This window comes from Gadus macrocephalus, chromosome 17 (assembly GCF_031168955.1).
Source record: "Gadus macrocephalus chromosome 17, ASM3116895v1".
Lineage (NCBI taxonomy): Eukaryota > Metazoa > Chordata > Actinopteri > Gadiformes > Gadidae > Gadus > Gadus macrocephalus.
In genome coordinates, this window is record NC_082398.1 from 1,023,643 (window position 1) to 1,047,857 (window position 24,215).

At 45.1% G+C, this 24,215-nt stretch overlaps 1 protein-coding gene across 13 annotated transcripts; it reads left to right on the forward strand.

The window, feature by feature from the left end:
• The first annotated feature begins 82 nt into the window (after positions 1–82).
• On the forward strand, positions 83–23,889 carry LOC132475453 (NACHT, LRR and PYD domains-containing protein 12-like). 13 transcript variants are annotated; one of them, XM_060076596.1, is made up of 12 exons: positions 83–273; positions 8,158–8,254; positions 8,374–8,490; positions 9,958–10,071; positions 12,043–12,137; positions 12,723–14,502; positions 15,471–15,638; positions 17,800–17,967; positions 19,057–19,230; positions 20,591–20,764; positions 20,934–20,980; positions 21,910–23,889. In XM_060076596.1, exons 2-12 carry the CDS (start codon positions 8,172–8,174, stop codon positions 22,458–22,460), a joined length of 3,471 nt encoding a protein of 1,156 aa, XP_059932579.1. In that variant the 5' UTR covers positions 83–273; positions 8,158–8,171; the 3' UTR covers positions 22,461–23,889. The 13 variants fall into 13 exon arrangements, with proteins under 13 accessions (XP_059932579.1, XP_059932578.1, XP_059932583.1 ...); XM_060076595.1 differs by having other exon boundaries at positions 83–268; XM_060076597.1 differs by lacking the exon at positions 83–273 and adding an exon at positions 7,753–8,017.
• The last annotated feature ends 326 nt before the right edge of the window (positions 23,890–24,215 follow it).

A 24,215-nucleotide genomic window follows, 5' to 3' on the forward strand; every position in this document is an offset into this window, starting at 1 on the left:
ACACACACACACACACACACACACACACACACACTGAGCCGTCTGAGCACTGGTGGAATGCGGAAGAATGCACTGCTCCTGGGGGGTGGAGTCAAACTGGTTAAGTTACTTGAACGGTCTGTCGTAGTGGGGAGCCTATCTTTCTCCGCTTTGAAAACCTTCACCTGATTAACTTGTTTTATAAACACTTTAACCTCCGTTTCTTCCCTTACATTTATGCTTTTACACTTACACCGTATGGACGCATTTTAATCACGGACAAGTTAAGGTAAGGTAGGCTGACAGTTTACTACCGTTTATATTGTCTTTAGGTTACTGCTCTCGACACGAATGATATACGTCACCACCCGCACTTGGAACTCCGGTACAGACATGTAATGTGTTCCAATATTGGGGGATCAATAAAGTTGTATCTTATCTTATCTTATCCATTCTATCCGTACTTACTTAAAGGACAATTCCGGTGTAAAATGGATCTGGGATATGTTTATGATAACGAGTTGGAATGTTCGTTTGGGAGCAAAAAAGTGCGTATAAACGCATTCTTAAGTTGGTTGTTTATAGCCGATTCTACCAAAACGCTATAAACTTTGAACGATGGGGGCATTTGTCATGGTGTCATAACCCGGCTCAATGGCGATGACAAAAACGGGAGAGACGGTCCATTACCAATATAAAATAAAGGTTTATTTCCATACAAAACATAACTTAACAAAACCGCCAACGAAAACCCCAAAAGGTGTGGACGCCTGCAAGGAGCCAGTGAGTAGCGCCACCGACAGGCAATCAGCTGCTCTTTTATTCGGCTGGAGCACCGGTCCCAGGTGCTCCAGATCCAGCTGATGTCATCAGCTGATCACCTTAATGAAGATAGGTAGTCAATAAGTAGGCGGGGTCGTCACACCCCCCCCCATAAAGTCGGTGTACCAAAGGGAACACCGGCACATACTAACCAAATTGACCTGAAATTATCCTCCCCAAAAATATATTAATTCAAAGACAAATCTAAGAAAGAAAACACATAACTCCACCCTGCCCATGTCATGCTCCTTTTCCACCTGACCTCAGCAACCCTGGTACCTGGAGAAGCAAATTAAGAGAACAGACAGAAGAACACAACACAAAACAGCATGAAATGGCATCACTCATCACATTCATTCACGGCAAAGGAGCACGTGACAGCGCATCGGCAATGACATTATCCACCCCTTTGATATGCCGAATATCAAGATCGTATCCCTGCAGAAACAGAACCCATCTCATCAACCTCTGATTCGGACACTGCAATGACCTTAAAAAGGTCAGAGGATTATGATCTGTGTAAACCACAAGGGCGGCACCTCCTCCCGCATATACCTCAAAATGCTGCAGTGCCAAAACCAGCGCCAATGCCTCCTTTTCGATCACTGAGTAATTAAACTGGTAACGATTGAATTTCCTCGAGAAGAAGCTTACTGGCCTCACTACACCCTGGTCATCTCCCTGCAGCAAGACCGCGCCTGCTCCCACCTGACTGGCATCAACCTGGAGCAAAAAGGTCCGGTCAAAGCGCGGTGCCGCTAGAATAGGGAAAGAGCAGAGAACCGTCTTGACCTTATCAAAGGCTTGCTGACACTCCGGCGACCACACAAACTTTGCTCTGGTCTTCAGAAGCTCAGTAAGAGGGAACATTACCGTGGAAAAATTCTGACAGAACCCACGGTAATATCCCACCAGACCCAGAAACCGCTGCAGCTCTTTCTTCGTTGTGGGCCGTGGAAACTTCTCGACGGCCATAACTTTCGCGTGGACTGGAGCTACGCAACCTTGCCCCACTACTCGCCCCAGATAAGTAACAGTGGCCTTAGCAAACTCGCACTTGGATAAATTAACAGTAAGCCTCGCCTCTGCCAGGCGCTCAAACAGCGCCCGGATGCGCTGAAGATGGGAGTGCCATGTATCACTAAAAATCACCAAGTCATCCAAATAAACAGAACACCCCTCCAACCCGGACACAACTCGGTTCATTAACCGCTGGAATGTAGCGGGAGCGTTTCTTAACCCAAACGGCATTACCGTATAAGAATACAGACCTGACGGTGTAATAAACGCCGATATCTCCTGAGCACGCTTGGACAGCGGTACCTGCCAATATCCTTTAAGCAGGTCGAATTTACTGACAAACTTGGCAGGCCCAACACTGTCAATACAGTCGTCCATTCGCGGCAAAGGAAAATAATCTGGCTTTGTGACAGAGTTTACTTTTCTCATATCTGTACAAAACCGAGGTGTTTTGTCCTGCTTCGGCACCAAAATACAGGGGGAGGCCCAACTAGAGTTAGACGGGACAGCCATATCATTTTCAACCATGTAAGCCACCTCAGAGTCAAGATGTTTCAGCTTCTCCGGTGACATACGGTAAAAACGCTGTTTTATCGGCCTCGCATCTCCCACCTCGATGTCATGCTCCACCCAATCAGTGCGCGAAGGGACATCACCGAACAGACAGTGGAACTTCCGTACCAAGTCCCCCAGCTCACAGCGTCTAGAATCAGGCAAATGGGACAACACCTTGTCCAAGCTACTTAGAGCTTCAGAATTTTTTAAACGACCACACAGCAAACTGTCATCGGGCTCAGGCACCCCATCCTCATGCATCCCAGCCCCTGAACTAGCAACCAGAACCGGACGCACACCTTCCTCAGCCTGACCCGACTCACTAACACGGTTGTAGAACGGCTTCAACAAGTTAATGTGACAAAGCTGTTTGGACTTTCTCCGCCCTGGTGTCGCGATGAAATAGTTCAAATCTGAGAGTTTCTCAATGACTGTATACGGACCGGTATACTTAGCCTGGAACGGCGAACCCACAATAGGCATTAATGCCAAAACTTGGTCCCCAGGACTAAACTCTCGCTGCTCTGCGTGACGGTCATAATTTTTCTTCATTTTGACCTGCGACATCTGCAACTTGTCCCGTGCCATACCACCCGCCACGAACAAACGATGCCGAAACCCGTTCACAAAATCAACCAGATTTTTTGGTGGCTCAGCATCCACCCAGTTATCCTTTAACACAGCCAAAGGGCCCCTCACCACATGCCCAAAAACTAAGTCATTCGGACTGAAACCAGTACCCTCTTGTACGGCCTCCCTCGCAGCCAACATCAGCCACGGGAGCCCCTCCTCCCAGTCTCGATCCAGCTCCGTGCAATACGCACGCAGCAGAGACTTGAGAGTTTGATGAAATCTCTCCAACGCACCCTGACTCTGCGCGTGGTACGCCGATGACTGACTGTGTTTAATGCGCAAGGACCTCAACACTTGACTAAACATGTGGGAGGAAAAATTCGACCCTTGGTCACTCTGAATAACCTTCGGGATGCCAAAAACCGAAATGAACTGAGTCAATGCCTTCACCACGGCTTTAGTTGTAATAGATCTCAGCGGGTATGCAGCCGGATACCTGGTACTTTGGCACATAACTGTCAGTAAATACTTACAGCCAGATTTAGCGATCGGCAACGGGCCGACACAGTCCACAATCAAATATTCAAAAGGTTGGCTTATGGCAGGAATCGGTTGCAGAGGAGCAGACTTCACACTCTGATTCGGCTTCCCCGTTAATTGGCACACATGGCAGGTTTTAACATATTCGGCAACATCTCATTTTACACGCGGCCAAAAGAACTGTTTCAAGACATTTAAATACGTTTTCCTGACACCAAAGTGCCCACTCTCGTCGTGTGCCACTTTAAGGACCAGAGGCCTGAATTTAGTCGGTACAACCAACTGGTACACAGCATCCCCCACACCGTCACCCAAAACAGCCCATATCCGAAACAGCAGTCTGCTACGCAAAAAGTAGCCACTGGCTGCACTCTTTATCTCTGCAGCAGACAAAACACGACCAAATAATTCATTTAAAGAGGAATCACCAATTTGCTCCTGCAGCAACTCACTCTGACACCGACAGTGGAAAATCTGACAAAGACGGATCCTCAAAATCATCGTCACCAAGCTCCCCATCTGATAACTCAGGCTCAGCCTTACTCATTGCTCGTGTAACCACACAGGCTGAAAGAACCTCAGGTACCTCACTGGAACTCCAGTCAGAGACAGTACGATCCGGACAGAGCGTAACAACAGGTGAGTGAGGAGCATCAGCCCAGAGGCGGCCGCCAGCCAAGCCATTGCCCAAAATAAAATGAACCCCCTCTATAGGCAACGCCGGCCGCACTCCCACAGCTACCTCACCCTGCACGAGCTCACAATCCAGGACCACCTTATGCAAAGGCACGGGCAAAACCGTCAACCCCATCCCTCGACTGAGAATACGGTCCCCGCTGTCTGTCTCCGCGGACAAAGGCAGCACTGACTCAGTCATATAGGAATCATATGCCCCTGTGTCCCTCAAGATTGTAACCGGGACTTTAACATCGCTACCAACTAGCGATACAAAACCACTTCTAATGAAAGGAGCGTATGCTTCCAGAACATCTGGCTCACGGACAGAGGGAAACCCATTAGAAACACAGCCACTTCCCAGCGTAGCTGCAGCCGCAGCTGGCTTAACATTATAGCTGCTCCCCCTATGTTTAGACCACAACACCGGACAATCAGCCTTCAAATGGCCCATCTCACGACAATAGTAACAGGCTCTACTGTTGTCAACATTGCTCCGTGAGTGAGACTCGGATCTAATCATGCCAGACGCCCCGGAACGCATCTGGTCAGCCGCCGCAACACCTCGCCTGTTTCCACCCCAGCCAGAATCATTGCGGCCGGGTGTGCGCTCTCTCACATCGCCCTTATGGAGCAGCACATACTCATCTGCTGACACAGCCGCTTCTGCAGCAGAGGCAACCTTCCGTTCACTAATGTAGGTCGCAATCAAACCAGGTAGCGTATTCTTAAATTGCTCCAAAATTACTAACTCACACAACTCATCAAAAGTAGATATTTCAAGCGCAGCCAACCAACGTTTAAAATGGGTAGTTAAATCCCGAACAAATTCAACATAGGTCTGGCCACTTTCCCTTTCCCAAGCGCGAAAACGTTGGCGATATGCTTCAGGCACAAGCTCATAAGCCTTCAGCACTGCAGATTTTATTTTAACATAACTACCGCTATCAGCCGTGCTCATAGACGAATATGCCCCCTGCGCCTTACCTGTGAGGACGCACTGGAGCAGCAGAGCACAGTCCTCATCAGACCAACCCCTCGCCGCGGAAACACGCTCAAAAAGCACAAAAAATTAGTCAGGATCCCTCTCATTAAACGGTGGCAACAGCCGCAAGTTGGTGATGTCAAAGGGCCGCGCACCGACCCCAGACACCTGCCCCTTCTGACTCTCAGCAGCCAGACGATAACCCTCCCGCTGGCGGATCACCTCCAGCTCTATTTGTTTTTTTGCTTCCATCTCACATTTAAATCTCTCATGTTCCAACTGCATTGAGAGGAGCTCCTTTTGCTGCTCAAACGTCAGCCCCTGGGTCTGAAAAGGCATGCCTACGGCAGGTGGAGAAGCTGGCACCGGGCCAGACGTAAGGACTCCCAGTTCAATAAGTTTTACCTTCAAAGCAATTTTAATATCTTCTTTACGCTTCCTTTCTATCCCGGCCACCGAATAATATTCCGACAGTTTCAACAACTGTTCCTTTGTACAATTGTCCAAGGCCTCCTCTGACGGAGCCGCCACAAACGCTTCACATTCAGCCATCTCAAAACCACCACTTGGACCAAACAAAACACACCGTTATGCCCGAACCGGACCAGCAAGACAGCGAAGTGTCCCCGTGCGCACTAAGAGGATGCCAGTTTGGAGTTTCCCCGCTAACTAAACATCAACCCCCTAACTAAACTCCCGGCTAGTCTTCATGCAGCGGGCAGTGGCGGGTACTTACGCACTAGAGACCGCTGACCCGGGAAAGCGACTAGCAAGCCAGCAACTCCCCCAAAATCACGGACATGCTCCCAAGACAATGCTTTAACCACTATGCCGCCACAACACTACCACGACCCCTGCAACGAACCCAAAGGGGAACGCCGCTATGCCTACCAGGGAAAACTCCGCACCGCACTAAGATCCACACGCTGAGGACAACACTTGTCAACCGGCTTTTTGGTACTGGCATAAATTAAGTGAGCAACCCTGATACTCACCCTGATCCGTCAGCCCATGCACCATGAACTCTCCCCTTAACTACGGAAAAAACACTCGCAAAATGAGCAACAACCGTTTCAACCTCAAGGCAAACAAACAAAGGCAAAACAAAATCTACACTCAACTATTGCGCAAACCGAACGGACGAGCCCCCATTTGTCATAACCCGGCTCAATGGCGATGACAAAAACGGGAGAGACGGTGCATTACCAATATAAAATAAAGGTTTATTTCCATACAAAACATAACTTAACAAAACCGCCAACGAAAACCCCAAAAGGTGTGGACGCCTGCAAGGAGCCAGTGAGTAGCGCCACCGACAGGCAATCAGCTGCTCTTTTATTCGGCTGGAGCACCGGTCCCAGGTGCTCCAGATCCAGCTGATGTCATCAGCTGATCACCTTAATGAAGATAGGTAGTCAATAAGTAGGCGGGGTCGTCACAATGGTAAAAACTAAATCGCTACTTTAAACCACTTAACAGGCTAGAAGTAGCCCGACACTTCTTTGGTAGTATAATAAGGGTCTTGACATATAAAACGAGGCATTGATAACTTTGATTGTACAGATTGTTTATTAAAAAGGACATTTTATCCACACCATACCATCAGTAGTTCACCTGTCGACGCCATCTTGTTTCTAAGACTCGATAAGTAGATTGGTAAACACAGCTTGCGTGTTGCTGACGGATGTCACAATCTCTGTGTTCGTCAATCTACCTATCGAGTCTTAAAAACAAGATGGCGTCGTCTAGTTTTTACCATTATAAAAATGCCATCGTTCCAAGTTTATAGCATTTTGGTGGAATCGGCTAAAAACAACCAACTTAAGAATGCGTCTATACTCGCTTTTTTGCTCCCAAACGAAGATTCCAACTCGTTATCCTATTAAACATATCCCAGATCCATTTTACACCGGAATTGTCCTTTAAGGCTCTTGCCACACTAACTCGGGTAAATCTACAAACGGATAAATATTTTTCCGTTTAGCCCTTCCATCCACACTAAAACTGAGAATTCCGACACTGAAAACGATGCTGATGTGGATGAATGTGTGTGGACAGGGTAGACGGAGGCTTTCAAAAACGATGACGTTCAGTTAACATGACGCTGCCACAAGCTTGAGACCGACGCTCATCAAAAAAATGGCAGGTGAAATGCAAATGATCTCTGTACAATGTACTAATGTATCTCCAGATATAACTCGACATATTGGCTCAAACATATTCGTTGCTCCAACACCGGAGGCGAGCTCTGTACTTGATGTTCTTAAGTGATGGTAAAAAAACAGAAAGACGGCAGTTAAAACCGTACTTGGAGCACCGTTTCTGGACAAGACCGGGTCGAAAATGATTAACCAGCTGATCAACTGTGAATATCAGCTGATCGCGCGCCTGTAATCTAAATAATTACTTCCTCTCCATTGAAACCCATTCATATTTTTCGATCTCATAGGTCCCATGGGCTCTACCGGAAGGGGCGTGACTTCGCCACTCTATTAACAGTTTTATAGATCCACCTAGCAGCCTGTTGCTGGACTGTACCACTTTCACAGGGGGGTTCCTGTGGGTCTAGACTCGATCCGTTGGCTTAAACCACAGTTGGGGCCATGGAGGGAGAGAAAGAGACTCGTTGGTCATAAGAGGATACCCTATCGATGTGTTAAGCTTCACCAGTTGATTTATATGGAATCTGTGATTCAGTAAAGTGACAGAATTCAGACTTTGTTCGAGTGGAGAAATTATTCTAACAATGCTTTTTTTAAGTCTATTGTATATCTTTTTTGTGTTGTAGTCTAAACACAGTTACAGTCTCCAAGGTGTTTAATTCTCATCGCTGTTCTCATCTGCTGTACACATCTGTACTGTAGTGAGGTCAGTGTGGTTATGTCGTGGGGTTCATATTGAAAGTTGATGACGTATTCAGTGTGACGCAGTCACACTGATCTTCTCTCAATAAACAGCTAAAGTTCAAAAGGCAAATGAAGTGATGGATGAGTTGTGTTTGTGTCCAGGTCTCCAGTCTACTATGGATGAGGAGAGAGAGGAGGGGGGTCCTACCTCTAAGACCACTCTGTCTGGGGAACATGGCCGCCAGAGCAAAGCTAAGAGGTAAGAAGAGGATCTCTCTGCCTGTGACAGTTGTCCATCTAAGAGCTCAGCAGTGATATATCATGACTCCATCATTACTCGGAGTAACAGCTGTGTGTGTCTGTTTATGTGTGTTGAAGCCCAGTGCAGCAGCAGAGAGCAGTCTCCCCTGGACCCAGCTGTGTCTCCTTGAAGAGTGACCGGTCTATGGACAAACCTCCTACTTTTAAAGATGGACGCCCCTCCAGAGAGGAGAGGTGGGAGATTCAAACCGACGATGACAACAGACCAGTTGGTTGTTATCAGACTCTATCGATACTGATGTTTACTAGTCAGGAATAAACAATAGTGTGTGTGTGTGTGTGTGTGTGTGTGTGTGTGTGTGTGTGTGTGTGTGTGTGTGTGTGTGTGTGTGTGTGTGTGTGTGTGTGTGTGTGTGTGTGTGTGTGTGTGCGTGCGTGCGTGCGTGCGTGCGTGCGTGCGCGTTGTGTTGTGTTGTGTTGGAACTTTAAAGATGGAATCACCAACCTTCTAAGGAAAGGTGAGGATTCAGTCAATACATCTGGACTGTTTAACTGGCGGCCCGCGGATCATCTTGATCCGGCCCGCCGATTGTTAATCAGAACATAATCAATCAGGATAAAATAACGCCAGGAGGAAGCTGTTTCTGTGCAAGAATGAGAGCCAGTTTAATTTCCTCCAATAGGTACCTGTTCTGTCCAGTTTGCCCCGCCCTCTTTGTGCGTGGGCCAATGTCTGCCTCTGCTGTGGCAAAGTGCTTGGACTCAAAAGAGGATGTTGACGTTGGGAAGGCGAAAGGTAGAAAGTGAAACTCGACACTTAAACCAGGAGTGTGGGATATCCGTTCAGTAAGTTGATCTGCCACATGGCCATGGCAGCAACAGAAGAACACACTCTGGGCCATAACCTGCGAGGCCAATGTATGTTATATTGTTAGCCTGTATTCGTCGTTCCTAACCCCTCTTGCCCACTGCATCCGTCAACGGACGGATCCCATTGACTCTGAATGGGGCGGAGCCCCAATGCATTGTGGGTCCATCCGTTCCGTCGGCTCCGTCAAGAAAGTTGAAAACTGTTCAACTTTTCAGACAGCGACGGATCAGTCATCCAATCAGATCGCGTATGCTCGGGCTTGGCTGACGGATGCCTCTGCAAAGACTACTCTCCCATCCGTCAGCCACGCCTGCCGTCATCCGTTGACGGACGGTGCAGTGGGTGGACGGCGTTAGTCCACTGAGCGCCTGCTGTAGAGAGCGATGATGAGCTGGAGGAGAACAGTCTGTCCAGTACCAACGTCACAGCAATTTAGAAATGAGCATTAAGACGACTTGTAGCAGACTTTACAGGTTTAATGTTAGAAGGTTCAACGTCTTTCAAACGAACCCATTTATTGAATCAGTTCTATCTTTGGAGGTAAAGTGATTGATTGAAACTCAGGATCCAAGGGGAATAAACCTATTTTCTATGTTAGCTAAATGCATTGTGAATCAACACTCTATGCAAAGTATGAAGGGTGCTTAGTGTGTTTTATGTCAACATGTAAGTACTTAAATGCCTTTAATAACCTAATTTTTCAGTCCCCCCTTATATTTCCATTCCAATGATAGGATCCCCAAGAGATAGTAGTTGGGTAGCCCTGCAATAAATTATCAAATGAAACAACATCCACAAATCCTAACTTCAAGATGCTTCTTGTTTTTTAGAAGGTGGCAGGAGAGAGCAGACTCCCCTGGACCCAGCTGTGTCTCCATGAAGAGTGACCACTCTATGGATCCACCTGCTACCTTTAAAGATGGACATCAGTCTATTGAGAAGAGGTGAGGATTATCAGAGAGCATAAAGATAAAGCTTCTATTAACCCTTATAAGGTGTTCGGGTCTGTGGGACCCGTTTTCAGTTTTTAGCTTTATAAAAGTGATACAAATAATTATTATTTTGAACTAAGATTCATTGGCTTTGGCTCATTTTCTGTGAGGAACATGAATCAGAAAACATTTTCAATGACCCCCCCCTGTATACCCCCCCATCACATTTCTATTACACACAGGGTGTTCGGGTCCAGTGGACCCGGAGCTAGTTTAAGTGTGGAAATCATAGGTTCTGTGCACCCTCATTTTCCCTTCTTCCTCTGTGTGTGTGTGTGTGTGTGTGTGTGTGTGTGTGTGTGTGTGTGTGTGTGTGTGTGTGTGTGTGTGTGTGTGTGTGTGTGTGTGTGTGTGTGTGTGTGTGTGTGTGTGTGTGTGTGTGAAAGAGAGAGGGGGAAAGAGTAAAGCAGGTGAATGGGCCCTTGGTGTGAGCACCCACAGTGTGCACCCACTGTTCCACAAGGTTGCAAAATTGGAGCACCCAACACTATCAAGCTTGGGGACCTGACACTATAAAAAAGCTCTGTCAGCGTGGTTCCATACCACAACTGATCAAGATGGCAAAGCAATTCTCTGTTCAGACTGCCTTACAGCTGATATTTGAAGAGACAGAGGGTTTTGATGGTAATGCAGAGGAAATAAGTTCGGAAAGTGAGGATAACATTTCAGAGTTTGAAGAGGAGGATGAGCATCAGCCAGCTCCGAAACGTAAAAGAGCCTCAGGACTAGCCCTTCAGCAGCCAGGACAAGCCTGCGAGCAGCAAGCCCCAGGACCATCCCGTGAGCAGGCAGGACCAGCCCGCAAGCAGCCAGCCCCAGGACCATCCCGTGGGCAGCCAGGACCAGCCCGCGAGCAGCCAACCCCAGGACCAACCCGCGAGCAGCCAACCCCAGGACCAACCCGCAAGCAGCCAGCCCCAGGAACAACCCGCAAGCAGCCAGCCCCAGGACCATCCCGTGAGCAGCCAGGACCAGCCCGCGAGCAGCCAACCCCAGGACCAACCCGCGAGCAGCCAACCCCAGGACCATCCCGCAAGCAGCCAGCCCCAGGAACAACCCGCGAGCAGCCAGGCCCAGGAACAACCCGCAAGCAGCCAGCCCCAGGAACAACCCGCGAGCAGCCAGGCCCAGGAACAACCCGCAAGCAGCCAGATGTAGGACCAGCCCGTCAGCCAAAAAGAAACGCTGTGAAGTGTGTGGACCCATGATGGACAGAGAAACACAATATATGCAACCAGTGCAAAAAATACATATGCAATACACACACAGTGAGACTCTGCCCCTCATGTGTGGTATAGTCTGATATACGTATAATGGCCGTGTTCAAAGGCTTTAATGTGTTGTTCAGACAGATGTTATTGAGTATGTTTCAATTTCTAATGATGTTGATTATTTCCCAGTTATGCCTGTTTTATGAGGCATTTCCTTATTTTGTTGCATTTTAATGCAAAAAGAAACAAAAACGAGTGGCACCTCTATTCATAAATGTGATTTAACAAAGGTAAAGTGAACAAATTTAACATATGTGTTGTTTATAATACTTGCAATTGGGATGAAGTAACCATCTGGTGAGTATTTAAAAAAAAAAAAAGTTTGATTATGTTGAATTAAAAGGCCTAAAATGCAATGGGTCCACCAGACCCAGCAGCACCTCCTGTGTAACAAAAACACGAACACCCTATGAGGGTTCATCCATAAATCCTGGTTCTTGTTTTTCTACAATAGACCAGTAGAAGAGAGCAGACTCTTGTTATCAGACTCTCCTGGTACTGATGTTTACAAGTCAGGAAAAATAGGTGTGTGTGTGTGTGTGTGTGTGTGTGTGTGTGTGTGTGTGTGTGTGTGTGTGTGTGTGTGTGTGTGTGTGTGTGTGTGTGTGTGTGTGTGTGTGTGTGTGTGTGTGTGTGTGTGTGTTCTCCACAGACACCAGGAGAGGTCAAAGGTCACCAGTGCTCAGCCTGTACAGCAGCATCTAACAGAGCTGATGAAACAGGAGGAACTGGCTGACACACTGGGCGGTAAGAGACCTTTGAACTTTGAAGAGACTCTTACCTTGAAAAATTATAAAAAGAATGGAGAGCAGCACTTCCATTTGTTCTGTTCAGACTAAATTACATAATGTGAGACTTATACATTTCTAACTTCAATGTGGGGATAACTTTCCTCTTGGGAGTTGAATGGTTTGATCCAGAGATGTAGGGTTATTGTGGGGGGGGGGGGCAGGTTGAATGGTTTGATCCAGATATGTAGGGTTATTGTGGGGGCATCAGGTTGAATAACAAAACAATAAACTGTAGAAGACCAACAGCAGAATAACTCAGTGGAAGAGATACAACACTATTTTATTATATCAGCATAGCAAGTCACTTTACACTGATTCACTATCATTATTCCTATCATCAGACCAATCATACTGCTTCGAAAATATCAAATGAGTCCTGAACATTTTGAAACTGTAACGTGCAGTCCTTGTCACGACCAGCTTTTCAGACCGCAAGTTATGAAGCCACTAAATATCATTAAGTTGATCATTTAACAGGAAATATTGACATGGTTCCACTGTCACCTTCCAATAACTTGTCTTCTGTTGCTTTCACTTTAAGGATCAGCTGCTGTCAAGTGCCAACATAAAATCAAGTCTAATTTAAAGAAGAAGTTCAGGTCTGTGTTTGAGGGAATCGCTAAAGCAGGACAGCAAACACATATGAACGACTTCTACACAGAGATCTTCATCACAGAGAGAGGCAGCGGAGAGGTCAACAAGGAACATGAGGTCAGACTGATTGAAACCGCTTCCAGGAAACCAGCCAAAGAAGAAACACCAATCAGATGTGAGGACATCTTTAAACCCTTACCTGGACAAGATCAACCAATCAGGACAATAATGACAACTGGAGTGGCCGGCATTGGTAAAACCGTCTTAACACAGAAGTTCACCCTGGACTGGGCTGAAGGCAAAACCAACCACGACATAGACTTCACATTTCTCCTCACTTTCAGAGAGCTGAACTTACAGAAAGGGAAAGAGTTTAGCTTGGTGGAACTCCTTCATCATTTCTTTATTGAGACCAAATATGCAGGAATCTGCAGATTCGACCTGTTCCAAGTTGTATTCATCTTGGATGGTCTGGATGAATGTCGACTTCCTCTGGACTTTCAGAGAAACCCGATCTGGACTGATGTCACAAAGTCCACCTCGGTGGACGTGCTGCTGACCAACCTCATCAGGGGCGACCTGCTTCCCTCCGCTCGCATCTGGTTAACCACGCGCCAAGTGGCAGCCAATCAGATCCCTGCTGAGTGTGTTGGCATGGTGACAGAGGTGAGGGGGTTCACCAACCCACAGAAGGAGGAGTACTTCAGGAAGAGATTCAAAGACGAGACACTGGCCAGCACAATCCTCTCCCACGTCAAGAAATCACGAAGCCTCCACATCATGTGTCACATCCCAGTCTTCTGTTGGATCACTGCTTCCGTTCTGGAGGACCTCTTCAAAACATCCCAGATAGAAGAGATGCCCAAGACCTTGACTCAGATGTACAGCCACTTCCTGAGGGTTCAGTCCATACAGGGGGACAGGAAGTACCATGGGAGGGCTGAAACAGATCCAGACTGGAGTTCAGAAAGCAGGGAGATCATTGTTTCTCTGGGAAAACTTGCTTTTAACCAGCTGGAGAAAGGAAACCTGATCTTCTATGAGGCAGACCTGACAGACTGTGACATTGATATCACAGCAGCCTCAGTGTACTCAGGAGTGTTCACCCAGATCTTTAAAGAGGAGTGTGGGCTGTACCAGGACAAGGTGTTCTGCTTTGTCCATCTGAGCATCCAGGAGTTTCTGGCTGCCCTTTATGTCTTTCAGTCCTTCATCAACACTGGGGTCAACCTGCTCACAGAAGAACCACCAACCTCCAGGGAAGATGAACTCCTCCTCTACCAGAGTGCTGTGGACAAGGCCTTACAGAGTGAGAACGGACACCTGGACTTGTTCCTCCGCTTCCTTCTAGGCCTCTCTCTAGAGCCCAATCAGATTCTCCTACAAGGTCTGCTGGGAAAAAAAGGAAGGGACTCCCAGACCAATAAGAAAACAGTGTCTTACATCAAGGAGAAGATTGGTGGAGATCTCTCTCCAGAGAAAAGCATCAATCTGTTCCACTGTCTGAATGAGCTGAACGACAGTTCTCTAGTGGAGGAGATCCAACGGTTCCTGACATCAGGAAGTCTCTCCACAGGATCGCTCGCTCTTGCTCAGTGGTCAGCGCTGGTCTTCATCTTACTGTCATCAGAAGAGGAGCTGGACGTGTTTGACCTGAAGAAATACTCTGCTTCAGAGGAGGGTCTTCTGAGGCTGCTGCCAGTGGTCAAAGCCTCAACAACGTCTCTGTAAGTTCATTAATACACACATTATACATATTACTAGAACATAAAAGTCAAAAACATATATAAATATAAAACACATGTAAAGCAAATGTAAACATCTTTGAAGGATCACTAATAACTATACACAGAACATTATATTGTGTAACCAGGTTGAAGAGAACTGATGAAAGACCTATTTATTATGAAATAATGAATAAGGAAAGCCAAGAATTAATAATTGTTTAATAGTTAAATACAGCTGTATTCAAATATATAGATATAAGTAATTATTGATAAGGATAGACTCATAAATATACGTTTATTATTAATTAAAGGTGACCCATTATTTAAAAACGTTAAACCTTGCTCAGTAGTTTGGTTATATGGACGCTGTTTGAGTTTTAACCTATCGGACGGTTGATATAAAGACTTCCGGGTCATCTGGGGGAAGGGTGAGAGGTCACGAGTGAGCGGGGAAAAAGGAGAGAGAGTGAAGAGACAAAGGATGAGAGTACTTTATTCTCTGTAGAGATCGCCCATTTAAATGAAATTTTAACATTTAGTTTGACGGTTAAATGAGGACGGGAGAGGGTGTATTTGGGGATGGTTTTATTGGTGTTTCTGTTCGTGTCTGGGATGTTTTGGGCGTTTACTGTGAAGCTAGCTTGGTTTGCTAACCGCCGGAGCTTCCTCCGAGCGGGATTTAAATCATCAGAGATGGACACGAGGACCACAGCAGGGGTCGCCGCGCGCTTGTACTACAATGCATAATATACATAATACTACAATAAAATATTAATACACAATACCATTTTCGAACACTACTAATCAACTTTTCAATAGTATACATTTTACAGCCAATACAGTAAAATAAGGATATAATGTATTGACTAGTATATATTAATAAAACAGTCCTTTATTATGTTAAAAAACAAAAGAGGTAAAATATTAAACCCAGTTCCTAACATGTTGTTTGTATTGTGTGTGGGCAGGCTGAATGGCTGTCAGCTGTCAGAGACATTCTGTGAAGATCTGGCCTCAGTTCTCAGCTCCTCTAGTCTGAGAGAGCTGGACCTGGGTACCAATGATCTGAAGGATTCAGGAGTGAAGCTGCTCTCTGCTGGACTGGAGAGTCCACACTGTACACTGGAAACCCTCAGGTCAGTTTTTTTAAATGGTCAAACGGTTACACCACAAGTTCCACAGCAGAGGACGTTGGACAAGTTTTACCTCAAAAAAGTTAACAGCTCTAAATAAATAAGTAGAATATGTCCTCTCAGGGCTCAAGACACATTTTATACTGCTGCCTCCATCTTTCTCATTGGGTGGCACCCTAACAAATGTGGTTGAAGCCTTTTATTAGACGTGATAAGTTCCTTAATCACGCATCATCCATCTGTGTCCATTCATGTGCACACATCACTCGCCTTAAATAAGCTGTTAATGTTTTGATTGCATAGTGGGTATTTTTCTTTTTTTAATGCCAGCCCCATGACATCTCTTTCCTCACCAACCAACTCTTCATCCTACTCCTCGTCAATCAAATAGCTACTAATGATAACCGGCTGCTGATTGGATAATATACTCCAATTAAGATGTATTTTCTTCTCTGGGTCGTCCAGAATAATGCATTTCTTCACATGCTCTTGAATAGCTCTAGTGCTGCGGTGACATTTAAATTAAACTTTGAACAAAGTACAAACCAGTGTTTTAGTTTTCTGATCAAAGCAGTGTGCCTTCAAGGGAACTTAAGTCGGTCGTGTTTCCCAATGGAGCGATCACAGTGCCGCGGTAATACAGCCACACTTTAACTTAGCACTGAACTAAACCTTGGCAGTCTGCGTGCATCGTGTGGTAGAAAATAATGAAGGTTTAAAAGGATATTTGCCAAATGTTGGAATATATTAGTGGAGAGGAATATACCAGCAGGGGGAGAGGGGACGGCTCCAGACCTTGTTCCATTGTTATTCATCACCTCAGAGAGTTCAGGGTGGGCCGGCAAACACTCACACAAGACATCCCTCTGTAGTCCGTGACATCAGTCTATTTCTCAGTTCACTTCGATAATAAGTGTAAGTACGGTTAACTTTAAGTATAAATGATATAAGAATATAAGGTAAATATGTATCCAAATGTTAAACACTTGATATTACCTGGCTTTCCTTGGTCAACAAGTGCTTGCATTCTGAGGGACATTTACATGTGTTCCTCATTGACGTGTTACAAAAGATATGCCCCCTGGTTTATGTATAAGTGGCCCCTCAAAGACGGCTGGCCCCCGTCACGGTGAGTGGGAACGCCCTCCTATGGTATCTCCTCTGTGGTTTTAGAATGTATATTTTGTAGGCTCCAAGTTGGAGTTAGGTTAACTAATTCATACCCCGGTTAAAATCAGACACTACCAGCTTTAGGATTATGACTTATGCCACAGACAAATAAAGTGGCATTGTTAACTATTACAAATACACATTTTACTGTTTAAATTAATATTGCTTTCACAGGGCTCATCTCTTAAACCCATGTGGTAAGTCATGGTGATTTAAGATCAGGTTAATAAACAAGGCGATGAATGTATTTTAATGAAAGACCTCACTTCATATAACTAATGTATAATATGTAACTTCATGTAACTTGTAACCAAACATCGGTCCTTCATTATGTTAACAGTAAACGCTGTAAGTTACTTTAATCGCAGTTCCTAATGTAATGAACCTACATTTATACTTTGTTTCTGAATTGTTTTGTTTTGTTTTGACATGATTCTGTATTTTATTTGTGGTCATAAGGACATCTAATTTGTTTTTGTCAATCATCAGATCAGCATGCGTGGTTAGCGATAGTGATTGGTGATTGGCCCATTCCTGATTACACGCAATATATAGCGCAGAGAATTACGGAAAGAGGGGGCTTGACTCTATCCGCGCCCGTGGATGCGCTTTCGTTTGGACGTCTCTTCACTCCCTACGCTCTCGTGGACGTCGTATTTTTGGATGGCCAACATTCTTCACTTCCTCCCTCATGACGCGGACGTCTCTTCACTCCCTCCGCTCTCGTGGACGCCTTGTTTTTTTGTATAGTTTGGACTCTCTTCACTTCCTCCCTCGTGATGCCCTATCGTTTGGACGCTCTCCGACGCTCCGTGGTCGCGATGGACATTGTGTTTAGGGAAGAGGGGGAAAATGGTGTAAATTTGTGATAATAACATGTCTTGATCCTGAAGTTGAAGATAAATACTCAAAACACATTCATGACTCTCTGTCTGCCTTTGCTGCCATTTTTGACACGTAACACTAACATGTTGTGTTTACTGTGTGTGTGCAGGCTGAATCGCTGTCATCTGTCAGAGAGATGCTGTGAAGCTCTGGCCTCAGTTCTCAGCTCCTGTAGTCTGAGAGAGCTGGATCTGAGTACCAATGATCTGAAGGATTCAGGAGTGAAGCTGCTCTCTGCTGGACTGGATAGTCCACACTGTACACTGGAAATTCTCAGGTCAGTTTTTCTAAATGGTCAAACATTTACAACACAAGTTACACATCAGTGGACGTTGAACAGATTTCCCTCAATAATGTTAACAGCTCTAAATAAGTAGAATATGTCCTCTCAGGGCTGAAGACACATTTTATACTGCTGCAACTAACTTTCTCATTTGGTGGCACCCTAAAAAATTTGGTCGCCGCCTTTTATCAGACGTGATAATGTCTTTAGTCACATACCATTCATCTGTGTCCATTCATGTGAACAGATTCACTCTCTCTAAAAAAGCTGTTAATGTTTTGATTGCCTAGGGGGTCTTTTTTCGGTTTTTACCACCAGCACCTCAACATCTCTTTCCTCACCAACCAACTCTTCATCCTCCTCCACCTCAATCATATTCCTACTAATAATATCTGGCTGCTGATTGGATAACATTCTCTAATTAGGATTGATCTTCTTTGGGTCGTCCAGAATAATCAGTTCTTCACAGGCTCTTGAAAAGCTCTAGTGCTGCGGTGACATTTCAATGAAACTTTGCACAAAGTACAAACCAGTGTTTTAGTTTTCTGATCAAAGCAGTGTGTCTTCATGGGAACTTAAGTAGGTCGTGTTTCCCAATGGAGCGATCACACGGGCGGCGCAATACAGCCGCACTTTGACTCCCAGCACTGAACTAGACCTTGGCAGTCTGCATGCATCGCAGCGCCATTACCACTCGTCTTATCAAACACAAGACCTCAATCTCACTCTATTTGTGTTGCCATGGCAGTAAAAGGTGTACGTTGGATTCAGTTTGTAAATGATGCTATAAGGTGTATGTTTTATTACATTCCTATTCTACTCTTAATCATGTAGTCAGGCAGTAAGGTGGACTTTAGAGTTGTTTAGTAAAGTTTAATAACCGATTCTTCTTAGAACTAGCTCTTTTTAGGGACTTTTTCAGGAGTCATTTTAAATCTTTAGTTATCTGACCTCTAATTAAGTCATATTTAATAGATCTACTGTATCTGACATTTACTTTAACTAATAAAACATGTCTTATTACAAATTTCAAATACAACATTAATGACAGTTCCTAACATGTTGTGTTCATTGTGTGTGCAGGCTGAATGGCTGTAATCTGTCAGAGAGATGCTGTGAAGCTCTGGCCTCAGTTCTCAGCTCCAACTCCTCTAGTCTGAGAGAGCTGGACCTGGGTACCAATGATCTGCAGGATTCAGGAGTGAAGCTGCTCTCTGCTGGACTGGGGAGTCCACACTGTACACTGGAAACTCTCAGGTCAGTTTTACTCAATGGTCAAACAGTTACACTACAAGTTCCACATCAGAGGACGGTTATATGACTCTTAGCTTATAACTCAGTACCTGTGATGACCACATCCATGACTTTGGTATCATTGGAGATGTAACACCTTGTTTAGGTGGATATTCTAATCCATCCATATGCCTGCAACTTTTCAATCATAAATATGAACATGAACTCAAAATATAGTAATATTGCCCCCCCCCCCCCCCCCCCCATAGGATACAGAATTAATATTGTTATATTGTGTAACCAGGGTGAAGAGACAAACTCATAAAAGCTCTATTCATTATGAAATAATAAATAAGGAAAGAGGATTAATGTTGGTTAATTAATAGTAAAACCAGCTTTAAGCAGTGGTGTATTGGTGCCTGGAGGAGTGGGGATCCTCTTAATGTCATAAAGCGGCCAGTGTTATAAACAGAGACATTAATACTACTCTATTGGATATTTATGGACTTGAGTCTGAAATAAAGTTTTCATATCTACTCTCTAGTACATTTTGAGTTCACCCAGAAGTGGGCCAGTAGTGTTTGCACATTGTCAATTAACTTCTGCTGCTTGGCCTTTAAGTAGTCTTTGGGCCAGTAGTCTATTAGTAAACCGTTTCTTGTAAGAGATGATGTTACAAGATTTTTTATCATGGGGCAGTTTGCAAATATTATTGCAAAAAATAACTAACAACATAGGATTTTACCCCTTTTTTCTCTAAATTGGGACTTATTTCAGTAACAGTGATGAAACTTTATAGATTACGATCATATCAAAGACAAACGACCGACCAAATGAGCTGTGGCCCTTCTCCACTGACCTGCACGGGCAGGACGTCACCAGTGGGTATCTGAGCCGTGTTGCCTGGAGGGCCGGGTGGTGTTACCGCTGACGGTTATGAAGTCTCTTCTTCTTTCTAAACTTCACTCAGTATTATTTTTTCAGGAATATTAATAATTGTATTGACATTTTAGCTAGTGAGATATTATGCCGTTTATATAGTTGACTTAATTTGTTGTTTGAAACATTGCTCTTGCTGCGATAGAAACAATATTTAGATATGATTAAAATATAAATCATTTATTAATTAAAGTATATAAAGCAAAGCAGGAAGACTGCAGTGGAGGAGGACAGGAAGCCAGAGTGAGGCACATAGCTGCTGAGAAGAGGAGGAAAGCACTGGGCCCGGCAAAGGCACAAAACACAAGAAACGTGCTGTGGTGGGTGGGCTGGAGTCTTGAAAGTCGGCGGGGGGAGGTATTGTAAGTCAGTTATCTTGAATATATATATGATATTGGATATTGTAATTAATTTATCGTGTGTGTCTCTGTGTGTGTGTGTGTAGCTTGTCTGGCTGCCTGGTCACACAGGAAGGCTGTGCTTCTCTGGCCTCAGCTCTGAGCTCCAACCCCTCCCATCTGAGAGAGCTGGACCTGAGCTACAATCACCCAGGAGACTCTGGAGCTGCGCTGCTCTCTGCTGGACTGGAGGATCCACGCTGGAGACCGGACACTCTCAGGTATGGAGAGGACAGCTCACCACTCAGGGACAAAGTCTCCTACAAGGGTTCAAGCTGCTGCTAGAAGTCGTTTGAAAAGCCAGCTGTCACTCATGTGTAGAACGTTATGAGACGGCCGATGATGAAGGTGAATGTTTCAACATGCTGCTCTCACTTTGTTTCCCCCCAGTGTGGAGCACGGTGGAGTGTGGAGGCTGAAACCAGCTCTAAAGAAGTGTAAGTGTCTGTTTGATTCATCCAAACACATACTCACTATTGGGATGAAAAGTCCATCCACACAGCTTGTGGAGGGGCTGTGTGGATGGACTATACATAGACACGTGTTCATGTCTATGTATAGTACGTATGAACCACTTCTATGGTACCAACTAGGGATGTGAATAACTCCAATTTTTCATGGTTGAATAATCGGTGGGTGATATGAACGAATAATCGATTATTCGATGTGTGCCGACATTCACAAAGGCAACAATGGATCATCGGCAAGAAATCACTTAATAACTTAAACGCAAAAAAACAACTACCTGCTAAATAGTTCCTGCTATAGTCCCTATAGTATCCGTGGTATAAAGGCTGAATCGCGACGGTCTATACTTTCAACATAAAGAGTACTTATTTATAATTTGTTTTCTGATTACAGTTTAATGTAACAGTAAACTGACAACATCGCTAATTAACACCGCAACTGCAAATTAATCGCACAGAGATAACCATGGCAACCGGTCAAACTAATTTTCTTATGCCGATGATTCTGCGCGCACATCCGCCGTGTTGATAAACAAATAACCCCCCTATAAATGAATGGTCTTCATTTATTTTCTATGGCAAGTGACCATGGTATAAGCTGGATAATGCCCTTGGACACCTGTTCAACACCTGTTTTGACTGGGACAGCCACTCACACACAAATGGGATTTACATTTAGGTTTAACTTAAATGATCTTATAAACAATATGCACTACTATTTCTAAAGCTATAGTCTATTATAGTAGCCATCATCTGATATGATGTAGTCTTTCTATGTTAATATTTGCAGAGAAGACGAACGTGGAACAGGAAGAAGAAGAAGAATGCAACACAACAGCACTAGTGGTGATGATGATGAAGAATGGTTCAGCAGCTCATCATGTCTTGTTCTCCCTCAGATGCTTGTGACCTCACACTGGACCCCAACACGGCCTACAGTCGACTCTCTCTGTCTGAGGACAACAGGAAGGTGACGGTGGTTGAAGAGGACCAGTCGTATCCGGATCACCCAGAGAGATTCGACCACTGGGAGCAGGTGTTAGGTAGAGAGGCTCTGACTGGCCGCTGTTACTGGGAGGTAGAGTGGGAAGGAGATGTTGGTATAGGAGTGACATACAGAGGAATCACAAGGAGAGGAGTGGGTGATAGCTGGCTTGGAGAGAACAACAAGTCCTGGAGGCTTGATTGTCGTGATGATCGATACTATGCCCGGTACAACCGTAGTGGAACACTCCTACCTCTCCCCCCCGCTGGCTCCACCAGAGTAGGAGTGTATCTGGACCGGCCTGCTGGCTCTCTGTCCTTCTACAGAGTGTCCCCAGGTGGAGGAGGGTCCTCAGACCCACTGACACACCTCCACACCTTCCTGTCCCCCTTCATCCAGGAGGACATCCTCCCTGGGTTTGTGTTCTGGGGGGTCGGTGCCTCAGTGTCTCTGTGTAAGTTATAATCTCTCTCTCTGTCTCTCTCTCTCTGGGTGCACTCACACTAGGCCACCTGGCCGTGGCCGTCGGCCGTCGCAGCTGTGGCCTGGCCACGGTAGGCTCTTGTACATACGTCATCACGTCGTAACACGTCATCACCAAGCGTCCGCTGCATGGAACATAATAAAGTCTGCCGCCAGTCAGAGTTTTAACAACAATGGACAACAACACAGAGAACACACCAACAGTTGAACCGCTTGACACCATGTTTACCGTTTAATGGGAATGAAGGCTTGTCGCCTTTTATTATGTCCATGGTCGTCGCATGGACTATACGTCATCCAGCTCAGGTTGCGTAGCCGTGCGTGTGCGCGTGTCGGCTCATTAGCATCTGTACCGTGGCGGCCCGTACCGTAGCAGCACACCTCTCCCAAGTGGCCAAATTGGCCTGGCCTGGCCAGACTGGCCACACTCACACTGGCAGATTTGAGCACGGTTAGGTGCTAAAACGGCCACGGCCAGATGGCCTTGTGTGAGTGCAACCGCTGTCTCTCTCTCTCTCTCTCTCTGTCTCTGTCTCTGTCTCTGTCTCCGTCTGTCTCTCTCTCTCTCTGTCTGAGGATACACACACGCATATAATAACACACGAGTGCGCACTCATTACACACGCATGTGCCTACACATGCAAACACGCGTGCCCGCACACACACATGCTATTTAAATCCACATATGTACAGACACACGCACACATATCAAGGCACGCAAACACACACATATAAACGCACGCACACACAAAAACACACATGCGCGAGCACACACAAAACGCTTATATAAATACACAAGACACGTATGTATGAACACACACATGCATATATGAACCCATACACATATATGAATACACACGCGCACGCTCACACACATACACAAATTATATAAACACACACATACATGCATATGTAAAAACACACACACACACACATGAACACTCAAATATGCACACATACAAACATGCGCACACACGCATGCAGATATGAACACACACACACGGAGATATGAACAAACACACACACACATGCATTTGCAATGAACACCCACACAGACTACACACTCATGTATATATATAAACACACACACACTGTTTCAGTGTTCTAAATTCATATACATTTTCTTGGGCTTCTGATAGTTGATCTTGATTAACCCTGAAAGGAAGCGACTTCAAGATCTTCCATGAGGTTAACTAAGCAGATATCAGTTTATATTTTGATAAGCCTTACATGGAACCTGATTTTAAAGCAGATTTAATATTATTTTCATAATGCCAGCGGTCTGGGAAAAGTTATAGATCATGTTGTGATGACTTTAAACTGAGTATTGATTCCTTGTGTTCTGTGGGGAACAACACAGCAGCAGAACATGTTCAGTTATTAAAGATATGTGCACACCTGTTTATGAATAGTAATGTCTGCTACTTCTATTGTTTGAGTCCTTGTGTTTATTGTGTACATGTAAGGGACTGTTCTTCTATTGTTTGAGTCCTTGTGTTTATTGTGTTTGTGTGAGGGACTGTTTTTCTGTTTGGTTAATAAAGCATAGTAGTGATAAACTCAAAGGATCCACTGAATGTTCTGTGTTCAGCGCAGTTTACACTTTAAGGTCGGGGGTTCACTGAATAAAAAGCACAACCGAGCACAACCGAGGCTTCATCTCCATCACCAAAAATTATAAATAATAATAATTGTAGGCTACATCCTTTTCACCCTTGGCAAGTTTCAATTCTGAAA

Excerpts from the sequence above, each read along its gene's own strand:
- LOC132475453 (XM_060076594.1), top strand. The coding sequence starts at position 8,133 with ATGGATGAGTTGTGTTTGTGTCCAGGTCTCCAGTCTACTATGGATGAG. Across the intron at positions 15,639-17,799 it reads TGTACACTGGAAACCCTCAG|GCTGAATCGCTGTCATCTGT; the intron begins GTCAGTTTTTTT and ends GTGTGTGTGCAG. Across the intron at positions 20,981-21,909 it reads GAAACCAGCTCTAAAGAAGT|ATGCTTGTGACCTCACACTG; the intron begins GTAAGTGTCTGT and ends GTTCTCCCTCAG.